Source organism: Melozone crissalis, unplaced genomic scaffold (genome assembly GCF_028551555.1).
Source record: "Melozone crissalis strain CALT ecotype California unplaced genomic scaffold, PUWL_Pcris_2 ptg000088l_1, whole genome shotgun sequence".
NCBI classification, from domain to species: Eukaryota; Metazoa; Chordata; class Aves; order Passeriformes; family Passerellidae; genus Melozone; species Melozone crissalis.
Window position 1 is genome coordinate 4,770,814 of NW_026535865.1, and position 22,780 is coordinate 4,793,593.

At 45.1% G+C, this 22,780-nt stretch overlaps 3 protein-coding genes across 7 annotated transcripts; 1 reads left to right on the forward strand and 2 right to left on the reverse strand.

The window, feature by feature from the left end:
• Positions 1 to 147: 147 nt before the first annotated feature.
• On the forward strand, positions 148 to 4,082 carry CIB3 (calcium and integrin binding family member 3). 2 transcript variants are annotated; one of them, XM_054291145.1, is made up of 6 exons: positions 148 to 198; positions 515 to 549; positions 1,278 to 1,389; positions 2,498 to 2,645; positions 3,378 to 3,573; positions 4,061 to 4,082. In XM_054291145.1, the coding sequence occupies exons 1-6, from the start codon at positions 148 to 150 to the stop codon at positions 4,080 to 4,082; spliced, it is 564 nt and encodes a 187-aa protein (XP_054147120.1). The 2 variants fall into 2 exon arrangements, with proteins under 2 accessions (XP_054147120.1, XP_054147122.1); XM_054291147.1 differs by lacking the exons at positions 515 to 549; positions 1,278 to 1,389.
• Positions 4,083 to 5,968: 1,886 nt separating this feature from the next.
• On the reverse strand, positions 5,969 to 12,706 carry RAB8A (RAB8A, member RAS oncogene family). The gene is made up of 8 exons (XM_054290898.1): positions 12,547 to 12,706; positions 12,057 to 12,117; positions 11,797 to 11,857; positions 10,947 to 11,024; positions 10,435 to 10,524; positions 9,755 to 9,820; positions 9,365 to 9,415; positions 5,969 to 8,475 (listed from the first exon to the last, which is right to left on the reverse strand). The coding sequence occupies exons 1-8, from the start codon at positions 12,704 to 12,706 to the stop codon at positions 8,383 to 8,385; spliced, it is 660 nt and encodes a 219-aa protein (XP_054146873.1). The 3' UTR covers positions 5,969 to 8,382.
• Positions 12,707 to 12,932: 226 nt separating this feature from the next.
• Positions 12,933 to 21,460, reverse strand: TPM4 (tropomyosin 4). 4 transcript variants are annotated; one of them, XM_054290895.1, is made up of 9 exons: positions 21,103 to 21,460; positions 19,056 to 19,181; positions 16,077 to 16,210; positions 15,692 to 15,809; positions 15,211 to 15,281; positions 14,919 to 14,994; positions 14,570 to 14,632; positions 14,415 to 14,484; positions 12,933 to 13,279 (listed from the first exon to the last, which is right to left on the reverse strand). In XM_054290895.1, the coding sequence occupies exons 1-9, from the start codon at positions 21,214 to 21,216 to the stop codon at positions 13,197 to 13,199; spliced, it is 855 nt and encodes a 284-aa protein (XP_054146870.1). In that variant the 5' UTR covers positions 21,217 to 21,460; the 3' UTR covers positions 12,933 to 13,196. The 4 variants fall into 4 exon arrangements, with proteins under 4 accessions (XP_054146870.1, XP_054146872.1, XP_054146868.1 ...); XM_054290893.1 differs by lacking the exon at positions 12,933 to 13,279 and adding an exon at positions 13,727 to 13,943 and having other exon boundaries at positions 21,103 to 21,454; XM_054290897.1 differs by lacking the exons at positions 19,056 to 19,181; positions 21,103 to 21,460 and adding an exon at positions 18,128 to 18,338.
• Positions 21,461 to 22,780: the final 1,320 nt, after the last annotated feature.

Sequence of the window (22,780 nt, forward strand, 5' to 3'; positions counted from 1 at the left end):
ATACTTTGCAGCCTGTAGAAGTTGGTTACCTGATCCTCTGCTGTACCTGAGCCTCATTGTTGCAGCTTTTAATAACTGAATATCCAGACGACCTTTAAAGGTGCCTTTGACGGAAGAACTGACAAGAGTCAGTATTCCCAGCTCAAAATGGGCAACAAGCAAACCATTTTCACTCAAGAGCAACTGGATGCATATCAGGTATAAAGCAAACTAAATGGCTGTTTGGGCAGGACATTGAATAATGGCAAAGGTGTTGCTGGGTTTTTTAAAACAACATCTTTTAAAAATTAGTAAGCAGATGTACTGAATTGCAGCAAAGATTTTAGGAACATAGTTTGGTTTTTACAGCAAAAGGAAGGGTTATAAGGTATGCCTAATTATATGCCAAAAAGAAATCTTTAAGGCTTACACATAAACTACAGTATAACTTTATTTACGTCTCTGCATGGGAAAAGTTTAGGCCAATGCATGCTAAAAACTGTCATTTTGTGTTATACTTTTTCTTATTTCATAGGACTGTACATTTTTCACAAGGAAAGAAATTCTGAGGTCAGTCTTCTGTATGCATGTTGTGGATAAAGGGCAGAGATTGCTGTAAAGGCGGGTTACATATGGGGTAATGTATTTTTAAAATAATTTTTAAATGGATTTACTAAAATTTAAAGTGATACTTTGGAGCTATCTGACCATTTTTTGTGGCTTTTTTCATTTTCATAAACTGAGTCAGAATTCTAAATTTTATATTAATGTACTAGTCCCTCTTTATTTATTAGAAATAAATGTAATGAATTACATCTTAGTGGCAGCGACATGCACGGTTCTCTCACAGGGTTTTCAGACAGATGCTTCAAAGTGTACTGTTATTCTCTGGAATACTTTGCTGATTGTGCCAAGTTTTCTTCATGTTTTCTTGTAAACGATTAAAATGCTCCAAGATGCATTTTTCTCATTGAACTCCCTATTTAATTTCTGGCCAAAGGATCTGATAAAGGCAGGATCAGGTGGGACTGAGAGTCCTCACTGAAAACATGAACTTGTTTTCCTCTCCTAAACGTTTGGCTGCATGTCCTGTGTAAGCATTTTAGTTCTGTAATGAAGCTTTGTATTTTTCACTATGTCGCTTGTTTTAATAATGGTTGTTCCAACAAAAACATACAGTTACTTAGTGTCTGATCTCCATCTGGTAATGGACGCAAAGTGTGAAAAATGAGGTGGAAAAGCAAACCAGCTTGTTCTCTGAAGTCTCAAGAGCCAACAAGGCTTTCTGTCTGTCTCAGGCTGTTTCACAGGTACCGAGACCTGGCCCCGCAGCTCGTTCCCCTTGACTACTCGGACAAACCAGCCGTGACACTCCCCTACGAGCTCATCAGCAGCATGCCAGAGCTCAAGGTACCCACACACGACTCGAGTGACTCATTCCAGCTTCATCTACCCTTTCTGAATAATTCATCCAGGACTAATTGCTGGGAGGCTGCCACGGAAATAAATTTGGGCTATCAAAGTAAAAAGTCTTTCTGGAAGCTTCTAGTAATTCCCAGAAAACACAGCACAAAGGTTAAACTGGGTGTGGCTGTGTCTGCTTATGACACAGCATTAGACAAGAACTTAGAGGCAGAAAGGGGAGGAATTGCCAAAAAGGTGTTTCAATAAAAATAATCTCGCTCCACTTGCCTTGCCTGCAGTGAAAGCAATGCTGGTGTTATGTTTGCCCAATTATCTCATCATTAAAAAAACTAAACAATATTAAAAGTAGTAACAATTTTAATGAAATAATTAAGATGAAAAATATAAAATTGGATACAATATAATTTGATTAAAATAAGGGATAATTTGGTTCCAATAATAGCGCATAAGCAAAGGATACCGCGGGGTACGGAGGGCAGGGTTCAATGACTTTTGCCACTTCACATACAAGCTTGCCAAGTGAAAGTCACCCCTTATATGCCATGTGTCAATGCCATCTCCTCCTGTTTTCAGTTCGTCACTTTTCTGTCTCCGCTTTCATTACCACTTTTACCACGCATGCGCCACCACTCGGTTTGGTGGTCGCACAAGTCTTTGGGGGTCGTCACTGATGAAGGCTCTGTAGTCTTCTTCGTTGTCCTTTAATTCACCTTTGGGTTACACATGCGCACCAAGCCAGTACAATGTAAGCCAAGACTAACGTATCACTGCATCTTCATATCAAAGCAATAAGTCTCTTATAATTAGCATTTTCTTGGACCCAACCAGGTTCTTGGTCATTTTTAGCAACTGTATCTCTAGCTTCTTTCCTGTGGTCTTTGAGAATATCTGCTGGGAAAGGGGGGGTGGGTGGAGCCCCTCCTTTCCCTCTCTGCTTTGGCATTACAACTTTTAGCTATTAACTGTTTTATTATTCTCAAATATTAATTACTGTATCAATATTGATTACTGTTTCAATTTTTATCAGCACGAATCATACCTATTTATCACACTGGTAAGGATGACATTGCCCTGCTCCTGTGCTGTTTCCCAGGACAACCCATTCCGGCAGCGGATCGCTGAGGTGTTCTCCGAGCGCGGCGATGGCAACATGACTTTGGATGATTTTCTGGACATGTTTTCTGTGCTAAGTGAAATGGCTCCCCGAGACTTGAAGGCTTATTATGCTTTTAAAATTTATGGTGAGTGAGACATGCATAAAAAGTAAGTGGGGAAATCCTGCAGTTTCATGTAGGGGTGCAAAATCCTTGCTTTGTCAGCATGATGACTTCTAGGTTCCATTTAACTGCACTTGAATGTTTGTTCTCCCTCCTCTAAAAACTGCTGGTTTTCTTTATCCTTTTGTCTCTAATTTATTTGGTATTAAGATTTACTACCAAATTTACAACTTGAAATTATCTGCAGTTTGCAAGAGCTGATAAACATTAAGAAAAGTTTCTGTCTGAGGGGCTGCTTGGAAAAGTACAGCACAGGGGATTTGGGTCCCCATGAATCTGTAGGGTGGATTTGGGAGGAGGAGGTAGGGAAGCACACTGCAGGCTTTTTTTCTCCAAAGACAAATATAAAGATTTTTTAATGTGTATTTACAGTTACTTTATGATCAGCTAAAGACAAACAATGTATCAGACCAACACAATCTTGCTGGATTGATTTAATGATGGCTAGGCTATGTTCAGCCATTAAACTACTTACAGTTGTTACCCTGATGTATGAAAAGGAGAAGTTAAGAGATATTTATTTTGCAACTCATTTCTTTTACAAATACATGGAGGTAACTTAATTTCTGATTTGAGAGTTCTACTGATAAAAATCCATCACAGCCTGGGAACCAAGCCCTTCTATTGGGTCTTGGCAAATCACCATGTAAAATGCTGACTTTTGTCACTTTAATTTAACTTTGTCTCCTTTGTCAGACTTCAACAACGATGATTACATATGCAAATCAGACCTAGAGAAAACTGTTAACAAATTAACCCGAAATGAACTGACCCCAGAAGAAGTCAGCCTCGTGTGTGAGAAGGTGATTTATGAGGCTGATGTGGACAATGATGGCAAGCTGTCCCTGGCAGACTTTCAGCATATGATTGTACGAGCTCCAGATTTCCTCAGGTAATATTTGCTTTGAATTTCTAGCACAAAATTCTCTCTGTTTCCTTGTCAGAAGCCTCTGAAGTGTGTGTTTGTATCTCCTCAGTGTTTGCAGATCACCACTCTTCTGTGGCAGGTTCTAGCAGAGCTGCCCACTGCAAACACTGCAAAAAGAGATGCTTGAAAAAGCCTGGGGGCTTCTTGACTTGCTTTTGAACTTCCAAAGCACTTTTTACATGACAGAATGTCCTTGTAACTTAAAAAGTTACTATTAGCACTTAGGCTGCATTGATAAATGCATGAGATTTGCTCACTCAGTGTTTAACATGGTGTTAATGTGGCTTCTTACACAAACCAGCACTCAAATCTTGCATTCATTTAATGTACCCCATCTTTGCAAATGCTTTCAAAAATAAAGTTTCCAGTTTATCACAGAGCCCTACAATTAACTGTAGTAAATCCTTTAAACAGTGATGCATAAGTGATCATGATTTCCTTTTTTTATCAGCACCTTTCATATTCGAATCTGAATGTAATCAACCACGGGGATGGGAGAGCTTCTGGGGCTTTCAACAACTATGACTTCACCTGAGATTGCCATGAGAGCACAAGATGAGAGGGGCAGAGAGGACAACTTCTGGTAACTGAACCACTCAGAGGTTCACTGAACCACTATCTTTAATTTTTCTCTTTAAAAGGAACAATTCATTAAGCTCTCCATCAGGATTTCCCAGTAATTTAGCAAAACGTCTACTCCCCACCCTCAGCTAGAGCAAACCTGGCCTGAACAGCCAGAAGGGAAATATTTTTCTTAAAGTTCAGATACCACCAGGAAGTAAAGAAACTTGTATCAAACTATAACCTCTAAAAATTCACCCAGAAAGGCCTTAACCAGTAAAAAAAATCCCTTTAGTTTCAAAAACATCAGTAACTCCTGATAATAAATGGTCCAATGAATCAGTTCCTAAAGTATTCTCCCATAGTTCAGGATTTACAGTGAAAAAGTCAGCATAGTTTATGGACAAAAGTCTACCCCAGGTCCTCTTCCTCTTCTCCATTTTCAGAAATCCCCTATTTTCCACACCCACCAGGGTCCCTGTGCACAAATGATGAATAGGACTGAAAACTTGAGTTTGTAAAATTCTCTTTTCATAAGAAGTTTATTTATGCAGTGCTTAGGGTCCTGTACAAGAGAGTAAAAACAGACATACTGTAATAAACAACAGTTCTGTTTTAATACAAACATGAAAATCAATGAGAAGTGTTTAAGAAAGCAGTTGTAATGTGGGAAGGGTGGCAGCCAAAAGTGATCATTGGAAAAATACAATTTACATTAATTTTTACAAATTTTGGGATGTGTTAAATTCCCTTCAAACAAAGTCATAAGTCCCAACTCACACTCAATGTAGAGCAGATGATTCCTGCAGAAAGGCTGGAGAGACCAGTTAACCAGCCAGTTAATTACCTTTATTAACCACAGAAACTCAGGATCAGTAAGGATGGGAATAAGGCAGCCTGGAACACTCAGACTGCAGTTACCACTCACATTCCTTTGAACAGATCTTTAGTTAAGCTAGAAATGAAGACACATGTTAGTTATCATTTTTCCCCATCCTCACACAGCTGTTTGTGCAATCCCCTGGCAAGTCCAAGAGAAGAAGAAATCATGGCAGTTTTGAGCATGATCATCAGCCAAACACACCACCACAAAAACCCCTCAGCAATCATCAGGGAGATGATCAGCATCTCACAGGAAAGGAGAGACCAAAGAATTTTCAGCAGCAGTAAAGAGACTTACAATAATCCATAGGATTTATAAATCTGAGGCTGGAAGTCTGAAGCTGGCAGAAGGTTCTGATGGCAGGAAACATGAGCTGTGCCTGTCAGCACAGGACAAAGATAACACAGGTGTTAAATAAGTGTTAAAAGCAGCTCCACCATTTATTGACAGACTGACTGACAGGTCTCTGACCACTATGCAATGTACTGCAACCAGCCTCAAAAATAAGGTCAACCACAGAATTCCATGATACTCACTGAAATAAGGGAATTTGAGGACATGCTCAAAAATGGGTTTGTTTCTCTACAAAACAAATGTTAATCAATTACTTGACATTTTAGTGGTATTCAGACACTGAGAATGTGTAGTAAGCACGGTTAGTTTTGCAGACCTACTTCAATTCCTCAGTTTTACAGGTTTTGTACCCAATTTGTGATTTTTCCTGCTTAGTTAAAGAAAGCTTAGACACAAGTAGATTAAGTATGTATTTACAGAGTACCTGTCTGACAATTGCATTTTCCATTACATTCATACTTAATAAACACAGTAATTGAATGATGTGATGGAAACACACTGTACTTCTAGATTTGATGCCTGTGTTTAGTGCCACACAGCTAAACCCATGTGCAGCCTTTTCCTCTCTTACACTTGCATTTTAGGTTTCCTGTTGCTTACACACATTTAATGTCTGTGTAGAGAAGTACAGTGATGGCTGTAGTCACAGTAACTGCATGAGACTTCCTGAGATCAAGCAATAATGTTGTTGTTCATAAACCCAACCATTTCAAAAGAAATAATGCCATAATTAGGTACATAAACACATGCAACAACCAGCATAAGTTTAAACAGAAGGTATTCACATACAAATGCAAGAGTAACTTCAGATTTAGAAAATGAGTGAAAAATCACAATACCATCCTTCAGGTTTTACCCACTTGTAAATGAATATGGTTTGTTTTCCCATCTTGGGATGAGTTATTGATACAGTCCACAGGCAAGAACCAGCATCATGGCAGAGCCATGGAATCAAGTCAGATAAACACCAATTTTTCCAGTCACTCTGAAAAATAAATCAGGCTCAGCATCTGGCTGGATAAAGCACAATGCAGATGCAAGACAATCCACAGTTATGACTAAGCCAGAAGCAAATTGTTACAGAGTTATGTAGGAAATTCAGCCTGTCTTATCACCACCCCAGTTGTACCTCAATCATTACTTGAAGCACACAAAAAATCTTTAAAAAACATCCTTAGCTCAAGACAGAGGTGCTGCTTGTCCAGTCTACAGGTCTGTGTTAACTACACTCTGTCTAGAAGCCTCCTCAGTAACTTAACATGGTTTTATCCTACAATTACATCTATGTATAAATCCCCTACAGGGCATGTTCATCAAGTCCTCATGCTAAAAGCCACAAGTAAACAAAGAACCAAACCATCATAAGGTTTTGGTTAGAGGAAAGCTTTAATCAGGGCAGAGATCATCTAAATGCCTCTAAAATGCATTTCTATAAACCAGCAACTTACAGAGTGAAATCTTTTTCCATTTTGGAACAGGCAGTATTCCTGTTGGGCCCAATTGCATGCTGCAGATTTATAGAGTTTTAATTGTGAATCCAACAGATATTTAACCACAGCAACACTTATTAGCACTACTCTGAGGCCCAGAGTTCAATACCACAAACTCAAAGAAAACCAAACTGGTGAGTAAATTCCACAACTTCAAAATCAACTTGGATTTTACCCTTAAGTGCAGTAGTCAATGTAAACAAAGGCTGTTTCAGTTCCAGGGAGCTGCAGGACAAGACAGGTGTGTTCCCTGGTCAGGCACAGCATCCCTGCAGCCCCTGGGACAGGGATGCTCCTGCTGCCTCCTCCTGTCAGTGGAACCCAGAGCCAGCCCTGCAGCCCCTACAGGAGCTGTGCTGGGCTCTGCCCTTGCACACATGGCAATGTCCTGGCCTGGGGTTGTGGGATGGTGACACAGCCTGTTCTGGGAGGGCTGGGTGTGCTCTGGCACAAGCTGTGAGCACAATGATGCTGCAGTGACCAACACCCAGCACAAGAGAGCCTCACTCACAGAGTGTTCTGGTGTGCAACACTGATTTGCATATGTGAGCAGGTGTGCATGGGAACACACAACTGGCAGCAGTGCAATGTTTCCTTGTCATGATTTAAAACTGCCAACTCTGTCATGATAGGTCTGGAGTCATTCCCAGCTGCAGAGTGGTAAAGCCACCCATTGAAAGGTGCCAGGTTTTGTGTAAGTGTCCCTGCCTGACTCTGGTTCTCCAAGGACAGATGACAGATCATCTGGACAGGACTCAGTGTAGCCATCAGCTCCTGTTAAACATGTCTGAATGTCTGGAGTACTTCATTAAGCACAGTCAAGTCTGACATGGATGAATTACCAATGGTAAGGACCCTTTCTATGTACAGCACACATTCTTTTCTTAAAAAAATAGAGATTCCTTTGAGGAGAATTTTTTTTAAAACATCAATTGTACTTGTGGATTGTCTAGAGTAACCCAGCTGAGTAAGAGACAGGCAGATAAAGGAGTTTCTCTGTAGCAGTAAAGAGGTGGAGCTGCAGAAAGCTCCCTGGTACCTCCTGGGAAGGCATCAGCCTGCACTGCCCACCTGGGTGCATTTCTGGGATGTTCTCATGCCACTGCTCAGTGTGCAGCACATGTACCATCAATGCACACCTGTACTTCATTAACAGTGGCATTTGAGTTTCTTATTTTGATCACAACCTCATCTTTCTAAACTGGTACGTGACAGATACAAATGAAGACTGAAGCAATGGTGCTGCATCCCAGGTCACACGTGATCTGTTCTTCCTCTGCTAGACAATACACATGCCCAGTGGCAATCTGACAAAAATAAACTTGTTTCATCTCCAAAATTGAAGAGTCAGACAATTACCAAAATAAGCCATTTCTTATTCAGATGGTCACAGAGTGACAAGGTATGTTGGGAGCACTAAGTCCACAGAAAGAGGAAACCTCACTTAGCACAGGCACAGTCCAGCTCGGATTAAGGCCGTGTCCCTCAGAGAAGAACACATCGGAAAAAGCTGCTTTTCTTTTGCTGCTCTTGAGTGATTTTGACTCCCTGGTTGCTGCCTTGAGGGCTATTGCCTTCCTGAAGATGGAAAGAACATCCTGTTACTTATTTATCCTTAACAGATTCTTCCATCCATACTGATCTGGTCACTCTTAACCAAGCCTGACATCCACAAGAACCTTTCCCACAACCAGTAAGAGGCTTCACTCATTTATCTCAGTCTTATACCAGCCATGACAAAAAACTGGAGAACTTTTGGCTTCAACCAGCTCACACTGTGCCTATGCCTCAGCTTCCATCAACTCAAAGACAGCTGAGACTAAAACCCAACAAATTACAGGGCATGGCTGGCTCTTGTTGGAAGGCTTAGGAATCATCAGCAAGACCCAAAATATCCCATGGCATCAGTTCATGTCTGGTCACATGAAGGTGGAAATATCAGTAAGAGTAGGAGGAGCCTTCATTAGCTTTATTTCATATTCCTTAAGGAACAATCCAACATCACTGTTCTTTTATTTGTTGTAAAAACACAACCCAACTGTTGCCCAGGATATTCATGCAAAGATTATCCAAAACCATTCATTCTTTACCTCTTCTTAAACATTTGAAGTTTCTACCCTGAAGTATGATGTTTGCCTCCTCTATCTCCAATTTATATGATTTTCAGACTGCAAGAGTGAGAAGTATCATTAAACTGCTCTACCCCTAACTGACTTTTGATAAAACAAATAACAGATAATTTTATTTAGAAAACCCCAACCATTACAGCTAATTCCTGAAATGCAGAGATGGCCAACATCAAAGCCCAGCTTGGAAAACTAAAAATAAATTTGTAGAACTTTCAGGGATCCTTCATAAAAGAGACTATGACACATTTTTATACAGTGTGAAAACAGTTCTTGCAATGTGGCTTTTGGTTTGCTTTTTTTTTCCTATTTAAATCCAAGATGAAATCAAAGTTACTCACCAACTTCTTGTCCATTTTTGCTTTGATATCTCTTGCAAGAGTGAAAAATGCCTGTGACAAGTCAAACATTTCAGTGTTACAGGGTATAAAATATTTTCTAACAGTTTTGTACAGCAATAAGCTGCCTTCCCAAGTTTGACATGCTGTACAAGAACATTAGGTTTTCAGTATTTTTCCCTTTGCTCCAGGTTTTAATGCTCCTTCTCTAGCTCCACAACCTTCTTTGTGAGCCCCAAAGCCCCAGTGGCACCCCCAGGCAGGGTCTGTGCTGCAGGGAGTGCAGAACAACCCATCTGTGGGTTCTGCACCCCAGCAGCATGGACAGCTGCCCACACTGCTGCTCTGCACAGAGAGAACAAATAAATCCAGGAGAAAGGCATCAGTACTCACATTCTCTATGTTTATATTTGCTTTTGCACTGGTCTCCATGAATTTAATCCCGAAACTTGCAGCAAGCTGAACAAAAGCAGATTGCACATTAGTTGAACAATTGCAGGAGCAACTCCAAACACAGCCCTGGGCACAGCATCTGTCCCTGCTGCCTCCAGCCAGTGGAGCTGGGCATTTACAGACAGAACAATCTGCAAAAATGAGGAACTAAATCCCACTGCCACTGGCATCTGTTCTCACTGGCTTTGCTCTGCTCTTTTACACTCTGCACACATTTTAACTTGCTCTTTTTTATTTGTTTCTTGCATAGATACCTTGTCAGTCTCATAACAACCACAGCGCAGAAAAAACTCTTCCTCGACTCAGTAACATCTGAGATGAGAAAAGACAACCCCATCCACCTTGTCTCAGTGGCTTTCAGCCAAAACATGTTTTCTTCATGTAACAATAACAACTCTAGATCCTTTTAGAGAAGTCCCACTGCATCTGTCAGAAAATTGACAGGAATCCTTAACACAGGTCGTACTGTTGGTCTCAGTGGGGGAAGCACTGCCATGGCAGCTTGGGGACAGTTCAGTCACTCAGGGACACCCCTGGGGCACCACGTGCACACAACCAGCAGGGCAGGTTTTACACTCTGAAAAGCCCAAACCAAAACACATGGAAACCACAGCACTCACCTTCTCCCCTTGCTCTCTAGACACCTGTCTTTTGTCATTTGCATCACATTTGTTCCCCAGGATCATTTTTTCAACATCAGGAGAGGCGTGCTGAGACAAACACAGAGCAGAAACTTGGGCTTGGCTTTTGCAGACACACATTGTCAGGCAGGAGAGGCACCCACTGAGCACCCAACACAGAGATGCCAGTCCTGAGAATCTTCCACAGATTTCCAGCCCCCTCCAACCCTTCTTCCCAGCATGTCACCTGCACCATGGCAGTTCTTGGATCAATTGTTGTGGCAGGAAATTGCCACATTTGGTGCCCCCAGAAATACAGGAGCTACAGCCCTCAACAAATCCCCATCAGCCAAAGCATTCCAGAACTATTACTGACTCCCATCCCACTTCTCTTCCAAGTACCCTGCAGCACACGACAAAATGTAACTCTCCTGAAGCAATTCAGCTTTAATTACTTTCAGAGGAAGAAATGACACCTTTAACAGTCAGTAATGAGTAAAAAGAGAAATTACCTCTTCAATATTCCTCACCCAGTTCCGAATATTTTCAAAAGATTTTTCATTGGTGATGTCATACACGAGCATGATGCCCTACAGGTAAAGAAAAACTGTTTATTAGTTAAAAGTTTATAGCAGAGAGGAGCAGTTTAACAGTGGCTATTTTAACAACTGGTTCCCAGCTAATGGCAGTGAGATAAGGTGTGCAGGACATGTATTTATAGAGTGAAACATGGGGAAGCTGCCTCTGCAAAATCCCAGATTGTCCCAGTGTGGGAAATGGATTTATAGAGAGTTCTCAGGGCCTGACAGGAGTCACACACAGTGTGCATCCCTGTGTAAACTTTGAGACAAGAAATAATGGCTTAGAAATACTATAGAACAGATATTGTGGAGAGAGAAATGGAACTAGAAAAAAAGTTTCAAAAGAGGGTCTTGTAAATAAGACTAGATACTTTGGAGAAATAGAATTATGAAAGGTATATTGTAGTGAGACCTATAAGGAATAGTTTTAGATGATTGGTTTTATGGGATCTACAACATGGTGTGGTAAAAAGTTCATAAACCAAGAAACACTCATAGTGTATTGTGATTAGGAAATGGTTGGCTTCTGATTGTGATGGTGTGAATTATAACATCTGTATTGTCTCACCCTTCTCATGAGACTGAAAACTGAAGTTTTTAAAACACCTCTCAGTTACCCCAACTCTAAGCCAAGCAAAGGGTGTTTGTTATCCAGCATCCCAGCACAGCTCCAGCGGCACCCGGAGCAGCAGCAGAGCTGTGAGTCTGGCAGAGCCCCAGGTTGGGAGGGCTCCAGAGGCAGCTGCGTTTCCCCAGCACAGGATCCCGGCTGTGCCCCTACCATGGCTCCCCTGTAGTAGGCGGTGGTGATGGTCCGGAACCGCTCCTGCCCGGCCGTGTCCCTGCAACACACACAACACTGCCTCAGCTCCCGCTAGCGCCACCACGAGCCTTACAGAAATAAATAAATAAATAAACCAGTCTTCAGAACGCTAAAAACTGTCTTTTGGGTTCTAAAATACCATGAACCACCGAGCAGCACAAGCGGATGAGAACCGACCACATCCCCACGCACAGCACGGAGCGGCAGAGGAGCCTTACCAGATCTGCAGCTTGATTCTCTTGCCATCGAGCTCTATCGTTCTGATTTTAAAGTCGATTCCTGAAAGGAGAACCAATTCCTTTACCCACAGCTCCCGCCGAAAGGGGGGATTTGTTCCAAACAATTTGGATTGTTTGCCAAACCCAGCGGCTTTGCGCTCAATTCCGCTGCTCAGTGTCCTGTCCTCAGCGCTCCCAGCACCGACCGGAGCGGCCCCGCACGGAGATCCCGCCAGGGAACGGCAGCGAACCGGGCCCCGCCACGGCAGCGAACCGAGTCCCGCATAACAGCGAACCCGCCTCGCATAGCAGCGAACCGGGCCCGCCACGGCAGCGAAGCCGCGCCGGTGCCGGTGCCGCGGGCGATCCCCGCGCGGTGCGCGGCGCGGCGCGGCACGGCACGGCACGGCACGGCACGGCGCAGCGCGGCGCAGCACGGCACAGCACGGCACAGCACGGCACGGCACGGCGCGGCGCGGGCGGCGCTCACCGATGGTGGAGATGAAGGTGGCGTTGAAGGCGTCCTCGGAGAAGCGGAACAGCGCGCAGGTCTTGCCCACGCCCGAGTCGCCGATCAGCAGCAGCTTGAACAGGTAGTCGTAGGTCTTCGCCATGTTGGTGGGCACCGGCCCCGCCCACCACACGCTCATTGGTCCAGCCCGGCGGAGAGCCCACGGAGCCGGCGCGCCATTGGCGGGCGGCTGTGACGCGAGTGCACACAGCGCTGCGATTGGCTGTCGGCTCCACCGCCGGTACTGCGTCATTTCCGGGGCCGGGCTGTGATGTAGTGACGTCACGTCGGTACCTGCCAGCACCGTGACGTCACACCCCCCGATCAGCACAAAAACCCCCAAGAGGCCTCGGTACTGTGAGAAATCCTTTAATAAGAAACGGCAGCGGAGGCGGCGCCGCCGCTCGGGTGCAGCTTCTACCGGGGGTACAGGGGAGGAGCAAAGAACCGTGAGAACAGCCCGGGCACGGCCACGCCCGGCCCGGCCCGGCCCGGCGGGGCTCCCCGGAGCCACGGGGTGGCCGTGCCGGTCATAACTTAATTGGCTTTTCCAGGATACAGAGAGAGAAAGGAGAGGAGCGGGGCAGGGCCAGGGCTGGCTCCCGTGGCTGCTGGCAGCTCTGAGCCCCTCATATACAGTTCAGTTCATTTAGTGTCTGGTCCAGTGTCTGGTGCAAGCCCAGGTTCTCCTCTTTGGCTTGAGCGAGTTTTTCTGGTGAGAAAGAAGAAAACCACAAGATTGAAATCACATTATTTCATAGCCTTTTCTCTTTAAATAAAACCTGGGGTAGCTTACCTTCATATTTAAGACACCTTTATCATCAAAACTGGGCCAATTTTTTGTAATTGCTGTGCTTAAGAGAGGTTTTTGGACACTTCTCATGGAGTGTGAAAGGGCTGTGTTTTAATGTGTCATTTATGGGCCACATCCTGCTGGGTTCTCCTTGGACTGGGAGGTTTTTAACCAGTAGACACTGAATGCACTCAAAGCTTTTCACTGACTAAAGGAACACCAAAATTCAATTGTTCAATTGTCAGGTGCAGCCCCATCCTGCCCATGTCTTGCCCAACCCCACCTGAGGAGCTGAATGTGATTTTGGTGCCATCACCAGTGACTTTGAGCTGATCTATCCAGAATTAAACCCTGCAAGGTGACAGGTAGAGGTATCATGTTTTATTGAGCTCAGTTCCCACAGAGGTGGAGGTGGCACAGGAGTGACAGGGATTACAGGCAAGAAAAGCTTGAGAGAACACAGTGAGAGGGAGTTCCCCGTGTCCCCACACGGGGGCACGTCACAAAGAGGTCATGTCGTTGAGGGCATGGTCGAGCTCCTCACTGATGGCTTTGTACTTCAGCTTCTGAGCGTAGAGCTCATCTGTCAGGCACCAGGGCAGCAGCACCAGGCCAGCAAGAAATGCAGGGAGGAGCAGAGGCCACAGGAGGAGAGCGGAGAGGCAAAAGGCAACAGCAGCCAAAGCAGTTGGGAGGAAAACAAAAGAAGAAAACAGAGTAGTTGAGTATCAGAAGGAAAGCAAAACACCCACAAAGCTGCCTGGTCAGAAGTTCCACCTATGTGAACTTTTTGTAATCCCATAACTGTTTTCAAGCAAGCAGATTAAGTATGGTGAGCCCTGGAGTCCCTCCATCTGTTAGTTGGCCAAAATCAGGGAATTGTTACCAACTTTATGGAAGAAAACCTTTTTCAGGAGAACTTCCACCAGTGGACACATCACACCCATCTACCAATATGCTGCTGTTCTTTCCCATTAAATCCATCACCCACTCCTAGAATTTGTCATCTGATTTGAAACTGATCACTCTTAAAGAAACTTGACTCATTCCATACCTTCCAGGTCATCAATAGACTTTTCCAGTTTGGCAACAGTTCTCTCTGCAAATTCTGCACGAGTTTCAGCCTAAAAAAGGTGAAATAGCATCACTGGGTGCTCCTAGAAAGATTATGCCCAAAGATGCATCCAGCTTGGGGATGGCCAAACTTACTTCTTTCAGCTTGTCAGAGAGAATCTTGATTTCTTCTTCATATTTATCTTCTTTTTCCGAGTACTGTGAAAACAATAAACGCTCTTGAAGGGACGTTGTAGCAACAATAATAAATGTTTATAAAACTCTGACCTATTTATAAGCACTCTTCCTTTTAAAACAGCTGCAAAAACCATTTCCATGCTCTCCTGCAGACCTTCAGCATTGTTTGGGCAGAACTGATGGAGTGGTATCCACAGGCAGGCAGGTAAAACCTCTCATTTGCTTTGTATTTCTGATTTATTTCTATGAATTCTATTTACAAAGTTTTGGCTTTGCCCGTATCCTTTAGTTTACTGAAAGAACCAACCTTTTCAGATTGAGCTTCCAAAGATTTCAGGTTGTTTGTCACGTTCTTTAACTCCTCTTCAAGGTCACTACACTTACTAGAAAGGGAAAATAGAAGTATGAATTACTGGTGTTCCTGTTATGATTTGGAGGAGGGAGGAAGGGAGGAAGTAATTAAGTCTGAAAGAAGAAAACCAGGTATATAGTGTGCAAATAAACTTTTCTATGAGTAATAACTACATGCCTGCCTAGCAGGAGATTATTTTTAATGCAATGTAGTGTTGATATTTCCTATATTCTGAACAGTTACTCACACTTCAGACACCTCTGCACGCTCCTCAGCTCTTTCCAGTTCACCCTCCAGAATAACCAGTTTACGGGCAACCTGTAAAAAGACAACAGCCAGTTATCAGTCAGTGTGCAGCTCACAGAATCACAGCATGGCTTGGGTTGGGAGGGGCCTCAAAAATCATCTATTTCCATCCCCTGGGACACTTTCTTTACAGATTTCCACAGGCACTCAGAAGTACTCTGCTCCTGCTTCCTCTGGAGTGAGGAAATTGGGCTGAAGCATACAGCCACAGATGTAACAGCCCTGCCCAATCGGATTTTGCAGTATTTTTAGCATTGGGTACTGAGGATGCTGCAAATCACTATTAAAATTCCTCCTTGCTGGCAAGGTTCCAAGGTTGAAGCATCACCCAGTGCCAATTGAACAAGGGACTAAACTGAAGAGCAGTGTTGTTATTGCTCATGGCTCTCCTGCACATTTCACCATTTCCTTCTCCCTTTTACCTCCTCATACTTGCGGTCGGCTTCTTCAGCAATGTGCTTGGCCTCCTTCAACTGCATTTCCTGAATTTCCATTTTCTCTTCATCTTTCATTGCTCTGTTCTCAATAACCTTCATTCCTCTGCAGAAGTCAAAGCATGTTTAATGTTAGAAGCATTTTGGCACTTGTATCCCAACTTCACAAAGTGGAATTTGATATTTTTAACCTAAAAATGGCCCATTATGACCACAGTGGTTATCAAGGGTAATGGAATTACCCAATCAAGCTTGTAAGAAAGTTTCAAGTCTCTGAGCTGCAGCAGCACATGCAGATACTGAATTACACCGGAATATTTTATTTACATATATTCATTTATTTAACACCAGAAAATAAAAAATAGGAGCGTACCTCTCGCTCTCATCTGCTGCTTTCTCAGCCTCCTCCAGTTTCTGCAGGGCTGTGGCCAGTCGTTCCTGGGCACGGTCCAACTCCTCTTCCACGAGCTGGATGCGTCTGTTCAGAGCTGCCACCTCACCCTCAGCCTGTGTGAACAATGCCCAGAGGGGGTTACACAGCACTCAGTGTCCCTACAGCCACAGCAGCATCCCTGGGGCTGCAGGGCAGCTCAGGGGCCCTTCTGCCTCTGCTTTTTGTTTGCTTAAACTCTGGCATCTCAGGAATGTCAAGGTATGGAGGGTGTGCTTGTTCTTTCTTTTTTTTAATGGCACTTATCATTCCTGCCACACAAAAAGGAACTCTACAGGACTGCTGGATCGGGGTATTTTTGGAGCACTTCACAGGGCTGCATCTATCCAAACTTTAAAAATGAACCGTTTCCATGATGGCTTAGTTCCAAAACCTTCACCGTGGGTTTCTCTGCCCTTGGTTTCAGTGACACCCTGGAGCCAGGTCCTGATCCATCCTGGATGCTGGAGAATCTACAGGGGCAGCTGGGCACAGACAGTGGCCTCAGCATGGCAGAGTCAGGCTTTTTTTGGGGACAAATTTAGATAGATTCTTAAAATAAGTTAATTTTGCTTCCTGCAGTACTTAAGGAATTAGGCAGGATGCATTTCTCAGTAATAAGATCTGTTTGTGTATTGTTGAACAAACTGCACAGTAATTGGAACACCATTAGTGTATAAAAAATAGACTAGTTAATAAATGGAAGAGATTGCTGGGAAAAATGCTCGATACAGAAAACATGGACAAACTGGTGTCCATAAATATGTGTTTATTAAGATTCAGCTCCTTTAATTGCTTGTTTTTGAAGGAAAATGGAACCCTGCTTTAGTAACTGCCAGAATTGTGCACTGTATTGTCCCCCATTCTGAGGAGGATTGCCATATACAAGATTAACTTTTTTTCCCCTCACTTTTACAGAATATAGACCCTGGAGGGGTGACTGTTTTATGCTTTATGTTAAAACCCTTTGGAAAAAAAAAATAAAAAAGCGTTTTTCTGCAGCTTAGCAAATTTGGTCACTGACCACTCCTAAGCTGGAGGAAGTGGTTTCCATTCACTTCTGAGCCATCTTGGAAAGGAGTTCAGTGGCTGATCCAAATGGAAGCTGACCCAGGATTCCTCTAGTCATAAATTATCCAGCGTTTCATCTGTTTTTACCCAGTGCAGCGTTTAACTTCCCGATTTATACACAAGGCATCGATCATGTACAAAACTGGCATCTGTTCTGTGGCAGCAACTCCTTCCACTAGACAGGGCGCTTTTAAGTCACTTTTTAATTCAGCAAGATTCCAAAGTTATGGAGCCGGGGCCACTGGGAATCTGGGGTGAGCCTGGCTCCACCTCTCCCAGCAGCAGCCCGCAGTCCTTATACGGTAAAACTAACTCGCTGACATGTGATAAAATAGCAGGAAGATGCCGGGAAGGCTGATCGCACACAAATCTAAGTGAAACCAGCTGTCCAACCCCGGGAGAGCCGCACGCTAGCGGAGATTTTCGCATTTCTCTGTGAAAACCAGGACGGAAAGTTATTTTTCAGCAGTTCGGACATTTCCCAGCTGTGCTGAAGCCAGCGGTGCGGCGCCGAGAGGCGGGAACTCCCCGCTCCGTGTCATGCAGCGCTTTTGCCTAATTAAACAGCCATTTCCTACTAAACTCTCAACCGCTCCCCAGTGCCGATCGGTGCTCGAGCGCCTTTTCCGCAGGAACGGGCCCCAAAGCGCGATAAGCGGCGGGCGAGGAGCCGCGGCCGCCGCGCCCGGTTCCGCGCGGCTCGGGCCGGGCCGGGGCGGGCGCGGCGCTGCGGCAGCGCGGGCGGTGAGTGCGGAGCGGAGCGGGGACAGCCCAGGGATGGAGGCGGCCGGCGGCCAAGCCGTCCTCCCGCAGCGGGGAAGAGCCGGGCGCGCCCCAGCGAGAGAGAGCCAGAGACAGGAAGGAAGGAGCAGCCCGGGAGAGAGCGACCGAGAGAGGCGAGCAGGCAGCCCGGGCGGTCTCACTTTCTCCCGCAGGTCCCGTTCCAGGTCCAGCTCCCGCTGGAGGACCTGCGCGCGGTCCTCCGCCTCATCCGCCTGTTGCTGCAGGCACTGGATCTTCCTCTTGACGGCTTCCAGGGAGCTCGGCGCGGCCATGGGCGCGGGCGGCGGGCTGGGCGCGGAGGTGCTGCACGTGGCGGGCCCGCGCCTTTCAATGGCCCGCTGACGTCACGCGCCTGGAGGTGGAGGTGGTGACGTAGCCTGAGGAGCGGCGCGGGCTCGGCCGGGACGGGACGGAACGGGACGGGCGCGTCCGGGGCCGCCCCGCTCGGATCGACCCGGTTCGGCCCGGGGGATGCTGCCCGGCTCGTTCCGGTCCGGGGGATGCCGCCCCGCCCCGCCCCACTCGGCGTGGGGGATGCCGCCCCGCTCGGCCCGGTTCGGCCTGGCCTGGGGGATGCGGCCCCGCCCCGCTCGGCCTGGCCCGGTTCGGCCTGGCCCGGGGGATGCTGCCCCGCTCGGCCTGGTTCGGCCCGGAGGATGCTGCCCCGCGGCCCCGGCCCCCTCAAAGGCGAGGTTTTCACGCCGCTGCCACGACGGCGCGGGTGTGGCGCGGAGCCTGGACTGGCCTTTAGCCCTGGCACCGGGATGAAGGCAAAGGGCATCGTTATGCCACGGCATAATCCTGCTGCCGTCCCGTTCTCCTTCCAAAGGCACCATTTTGTTTAGTTCTGTCAAAGGACACACCCCGGAGTCCCCTCCGGGTACCCCTGGAGGCTCAAGTGGGCTCGGTGCAGAACAGCCCCGCTCCCTTTAGCAGAGGGGAGAGGAGATTGAAACCCTGCACCTTCTAAAACTGTAATCCCGCCTTTCTATCCCCCGGCAGAAATGCAAACAACCAGTGAAGTGCGTACAAAATACAGCGAGCAGAGTTACTGGCATGGGTACGTACATCAGTGGCCTTCTTCTCAGCCTGCTCCAGTTTTTCCTGGGCATCTTTAAGAGCCTCTGAGTATTTATCCAGTTCGTCTTCAGTTCCTTTCAGCTTCTTCTGCAGAGCTACCAGCTCATCCTCTACCTTTCAAGAGAAAAAATCCCCAAAGTGAGCATACTGATGTAGTATCAGTTACAGTTTAATATTATAAAGTTACTCTTTACTATTAGTTTTAACCCATTATAGCATACAAAAAGCCACAAAAGACCAGATCAAAGTTCTGCTGGTGACAGTAATCTGAGAATGACTGGTAGCAATTGCTAGGGAAGAGTCATTAAAAACGTGTCATCCTTGAACAACACTGCCTGCACCACACACACAGCATCTGGTTTAATTCAGAATTTATAAACCCTTTCTCACCTCACTTTTTTTTTTTTTTGACACCATGCAGCAGTTTTGCAGCATAATTATAGATGTTTTTAAATTATATTCTTTTAGTGTTTGTTGTAACACTATTACCTGGTGATTTTTCAGGAAACTATTCCATTTCTGTACAACTGAAAAAAATGAATGATCTTTGTGTGTGCTTCAGGACACTTCAACCCAGATGAGGCACTCAGGATGTGGGAGGGACCAGGGCTGGCCTTGCCCTGGGTGGGACTCGCTGACCTCGGGAGGTCCCTTCCAGCCTGGATTATTCCCCAACTGTGGCCCGACACGATATGAGGCTCAGACTCCTCCATACCATATAAATCCATATTGTTCACTAGAATTGTGCTATTTATAACCTGCTGGGAGGCTGGTTAGTGATAAACTGTCTCATGCTCCCTGAAGAATTCACGTTATCAGAGGCCTGCTGCTGATAAGGGTGGGCCTGCAAACCCATCTGCTCCATCCTTTCATTTGCAACACAAATCAGCTCAGTTCTGTTGAGACAGTGATTTATCCGTTTAGCTCCACTTTCACAGAAATTTACTCTATGAAAACAAGTTTGTGTTTTGGTGTACTTCCTTCATTTTAGTTTCACTGATAGTTTTAAAGACGTTTTTTGGTAGTGTGCTATTCTGGAATGATGGTGTGTTGCAGAGAATAACCAGAGAGTGTGAGAGAGCTGCAAACCTTGCTCGGGTGTTCTGACAGAGGGACACTGAGCAGCATGAAGCAGATGCTGGCTTTGTGTATGAATAATAAAGTAACTATTTGAGTATTGTGCCCACATTAAAAAAGAAGCTGAAAATTTTGAGACAATTCAGAAAAGAGGAATAAGATCAAAGATTTGTTTTTCTAAAGAAGAAGAAATATTAGGCCAGATGAATGCTTATAACACATTAGAGCAGTGTGGAAGATGCAGCAGATTGAGGGAATATAAAAGGGACAAGAAGTGCTGTAAAAACTTGAATGCACTCAGCTAACATTTCAAGATCATTCTGGAAATACTAAAGCTCAAATAGGAGACAGATACCAGAATAAAGACATTGAAAAGCAAAAGAATATGAAAATGTTATCGTTACAATTCAGTTAAAAGAACAGCATTCAAATTAAGATACTTTCCATTATTCTTGACACAAAAAATAAGAGAACCTATCTCCTGTTGAGTCTCAGCTGGTACCTCTAAGGGGCACTCTCTGCACCAAAAACTTGAAGTGAACTTTATTAATTCATTTCAAGAAGAGGCTTAATTAATGTTTAGACACAGCCGACTCTATTAGCACTAGTCCTACAGGTGTCAGGGTTTACAGCTTTGATTTTAAATATGTAAAGGCCTTTTGCATGGAATCAAAGCATGAGGAATTTAGGAGAACTATGTAAGATTCAAGAAAACTTAGACAAAGTACTGTTAATAATCTGTGGATGATGTTAATTTTGGAAAGACTGAGATGGCTGAGAAGTTACAGCCTAGTCCTGGCTGTGGAAGCATAACAAAAAGGCAAAAAACTTCAAAAGAAGACTAACAGAAAACTGACTTCAAATTATTTTGCTTTCTGAATCAGAACATTGCCACACAGTATTTTGTTACACTTATTTCCACAGCACACACGAAGCCAGTGGTTTTATTTCCTCTTACCTGCTTGCATTTGTCCTCAGCTGCCTTCTTATCCGTCTCAGCCTGCTCTGCTCTGTCAATGGCATTCTCCTTGTCCAACTTCAACATCTGCATCTTTTTCTTGATAGCTTCCATTTTTGCTCAAGGACAGGCTGGATCTGTCACGCAACTGAAAGAATCTTATGATTAAAATTTTAGATTTTTAACAGCTTGGACAGAGAAAGAAGTTGTACCCAGGCAAGCCACAGGGGAAATGAGCTACAAGTGGTTTTAGAGAGCTTTAAACCCAGAGCCCCCTGGACAAAACCCAGATCTATTGGCCCCTTCTCCGGTGCTCCATCCACAGCCTTTCTAAGGAATGAGCTGGAACAGACTCACTAGAGGAATCTTCACCACTCCATCTCCTTATTTGGGTCCTGTTTTCTTAAAGAGAAAACTGTTTCCATTTTTAAGCTTCTGACAGAAGCAAAAGTGTTGACATATGAACACATGCTTGAAGAGAAGCTGATTAGCTCCCCTTTGTGTGTGCAGAGCAATTAACCAACCCAGCAGATCTTGGGGACGGCCTGCCTTCCTGGAAAAAAGGCATGAGGCTGATCAAGGGAAGGATCTCTTTACGTTACCCCAAAATAAATCCAGACATAAAATAAATAAATAATTTTTTAAAAATCTATGCCTAGGAGGTGGCTAAATTTAAGTTATAAAAAGATGCAGGATATGAGACAGCAGAGGTTTTTGCTGTAAAAATAAGCACTGGTGTTAAGGAACTAGCTATAATGTGTGATAGTACAACACATAACAGAACTCAAATTTAGATGTCAAGTTCAGGCTGAAGGCAAACTCAGTGAGTTTGAGTGCCTGTCCTTGAAATTTCCCTCACTAAATCCTTGGGGAACTGAACAACACCTGGAGTTGCAGTCTGATGAGCACTGTAAATTATTCCTTCTGCTGTATGAAAGGAAGAGCAGGCTCTGGGGGGAGCAGGAGTATCTCCACTGACAGAGAGAGCATCCAACAGCCCCAGAATGAGCTCTGCTTCCTTTTGCAGCTTGATTAAACACGTCCCCAAAACCATTCCATCCCTTCAGCAGCTCTTGCTGAGCCTCAGAGCCACACACAGCCTTGTCCTGACTGCTCTGATGTTCTGAAATTCTGATGTACGGCACCTTCCAGGGCAGCCTGGCGGCACTTTCTGACTTTGCCGCCCTGGCACCTGCACAGAGCCATGGAATATACTGAGATGGGTCACAGACTCCAACTCCTGGCTGTGCACAGATAGCCCAACAATCCCACCTTGTGCCTGAGAGCGTTGCCCAAACACTTCTGGAGGTCTGGCAGCCTTGGGCCCGTTCCCTGGGCAATATGTCCAGTGCCCACCCACCCTTTGGGGAAAGAAGAACCTTTTCTTGATGTCCACCCTGGTTCTTTCCCCATCCTGTTCCTGCTGACCCCACGGTGTCCCTTCCCTGCCCAGTTCTGCCGTGCTCTGCTCTCCGCAGCCCCTCACTCACAGCCCCTCTGCCCAAGCATCCCAGCCATGAAGGCACCAGGACACTCAGCACAAGACCCAGAGCTTCCCCATCCTCTGGGGCTCAGCTGGCACAGCACTGAGAGACTTTTAAGGGAAAATATGCCCTTCATTGAGCTAAATATGATGCTACAGTAGACACAAAGCTGACACCAGCGCAATGCTTGTGGC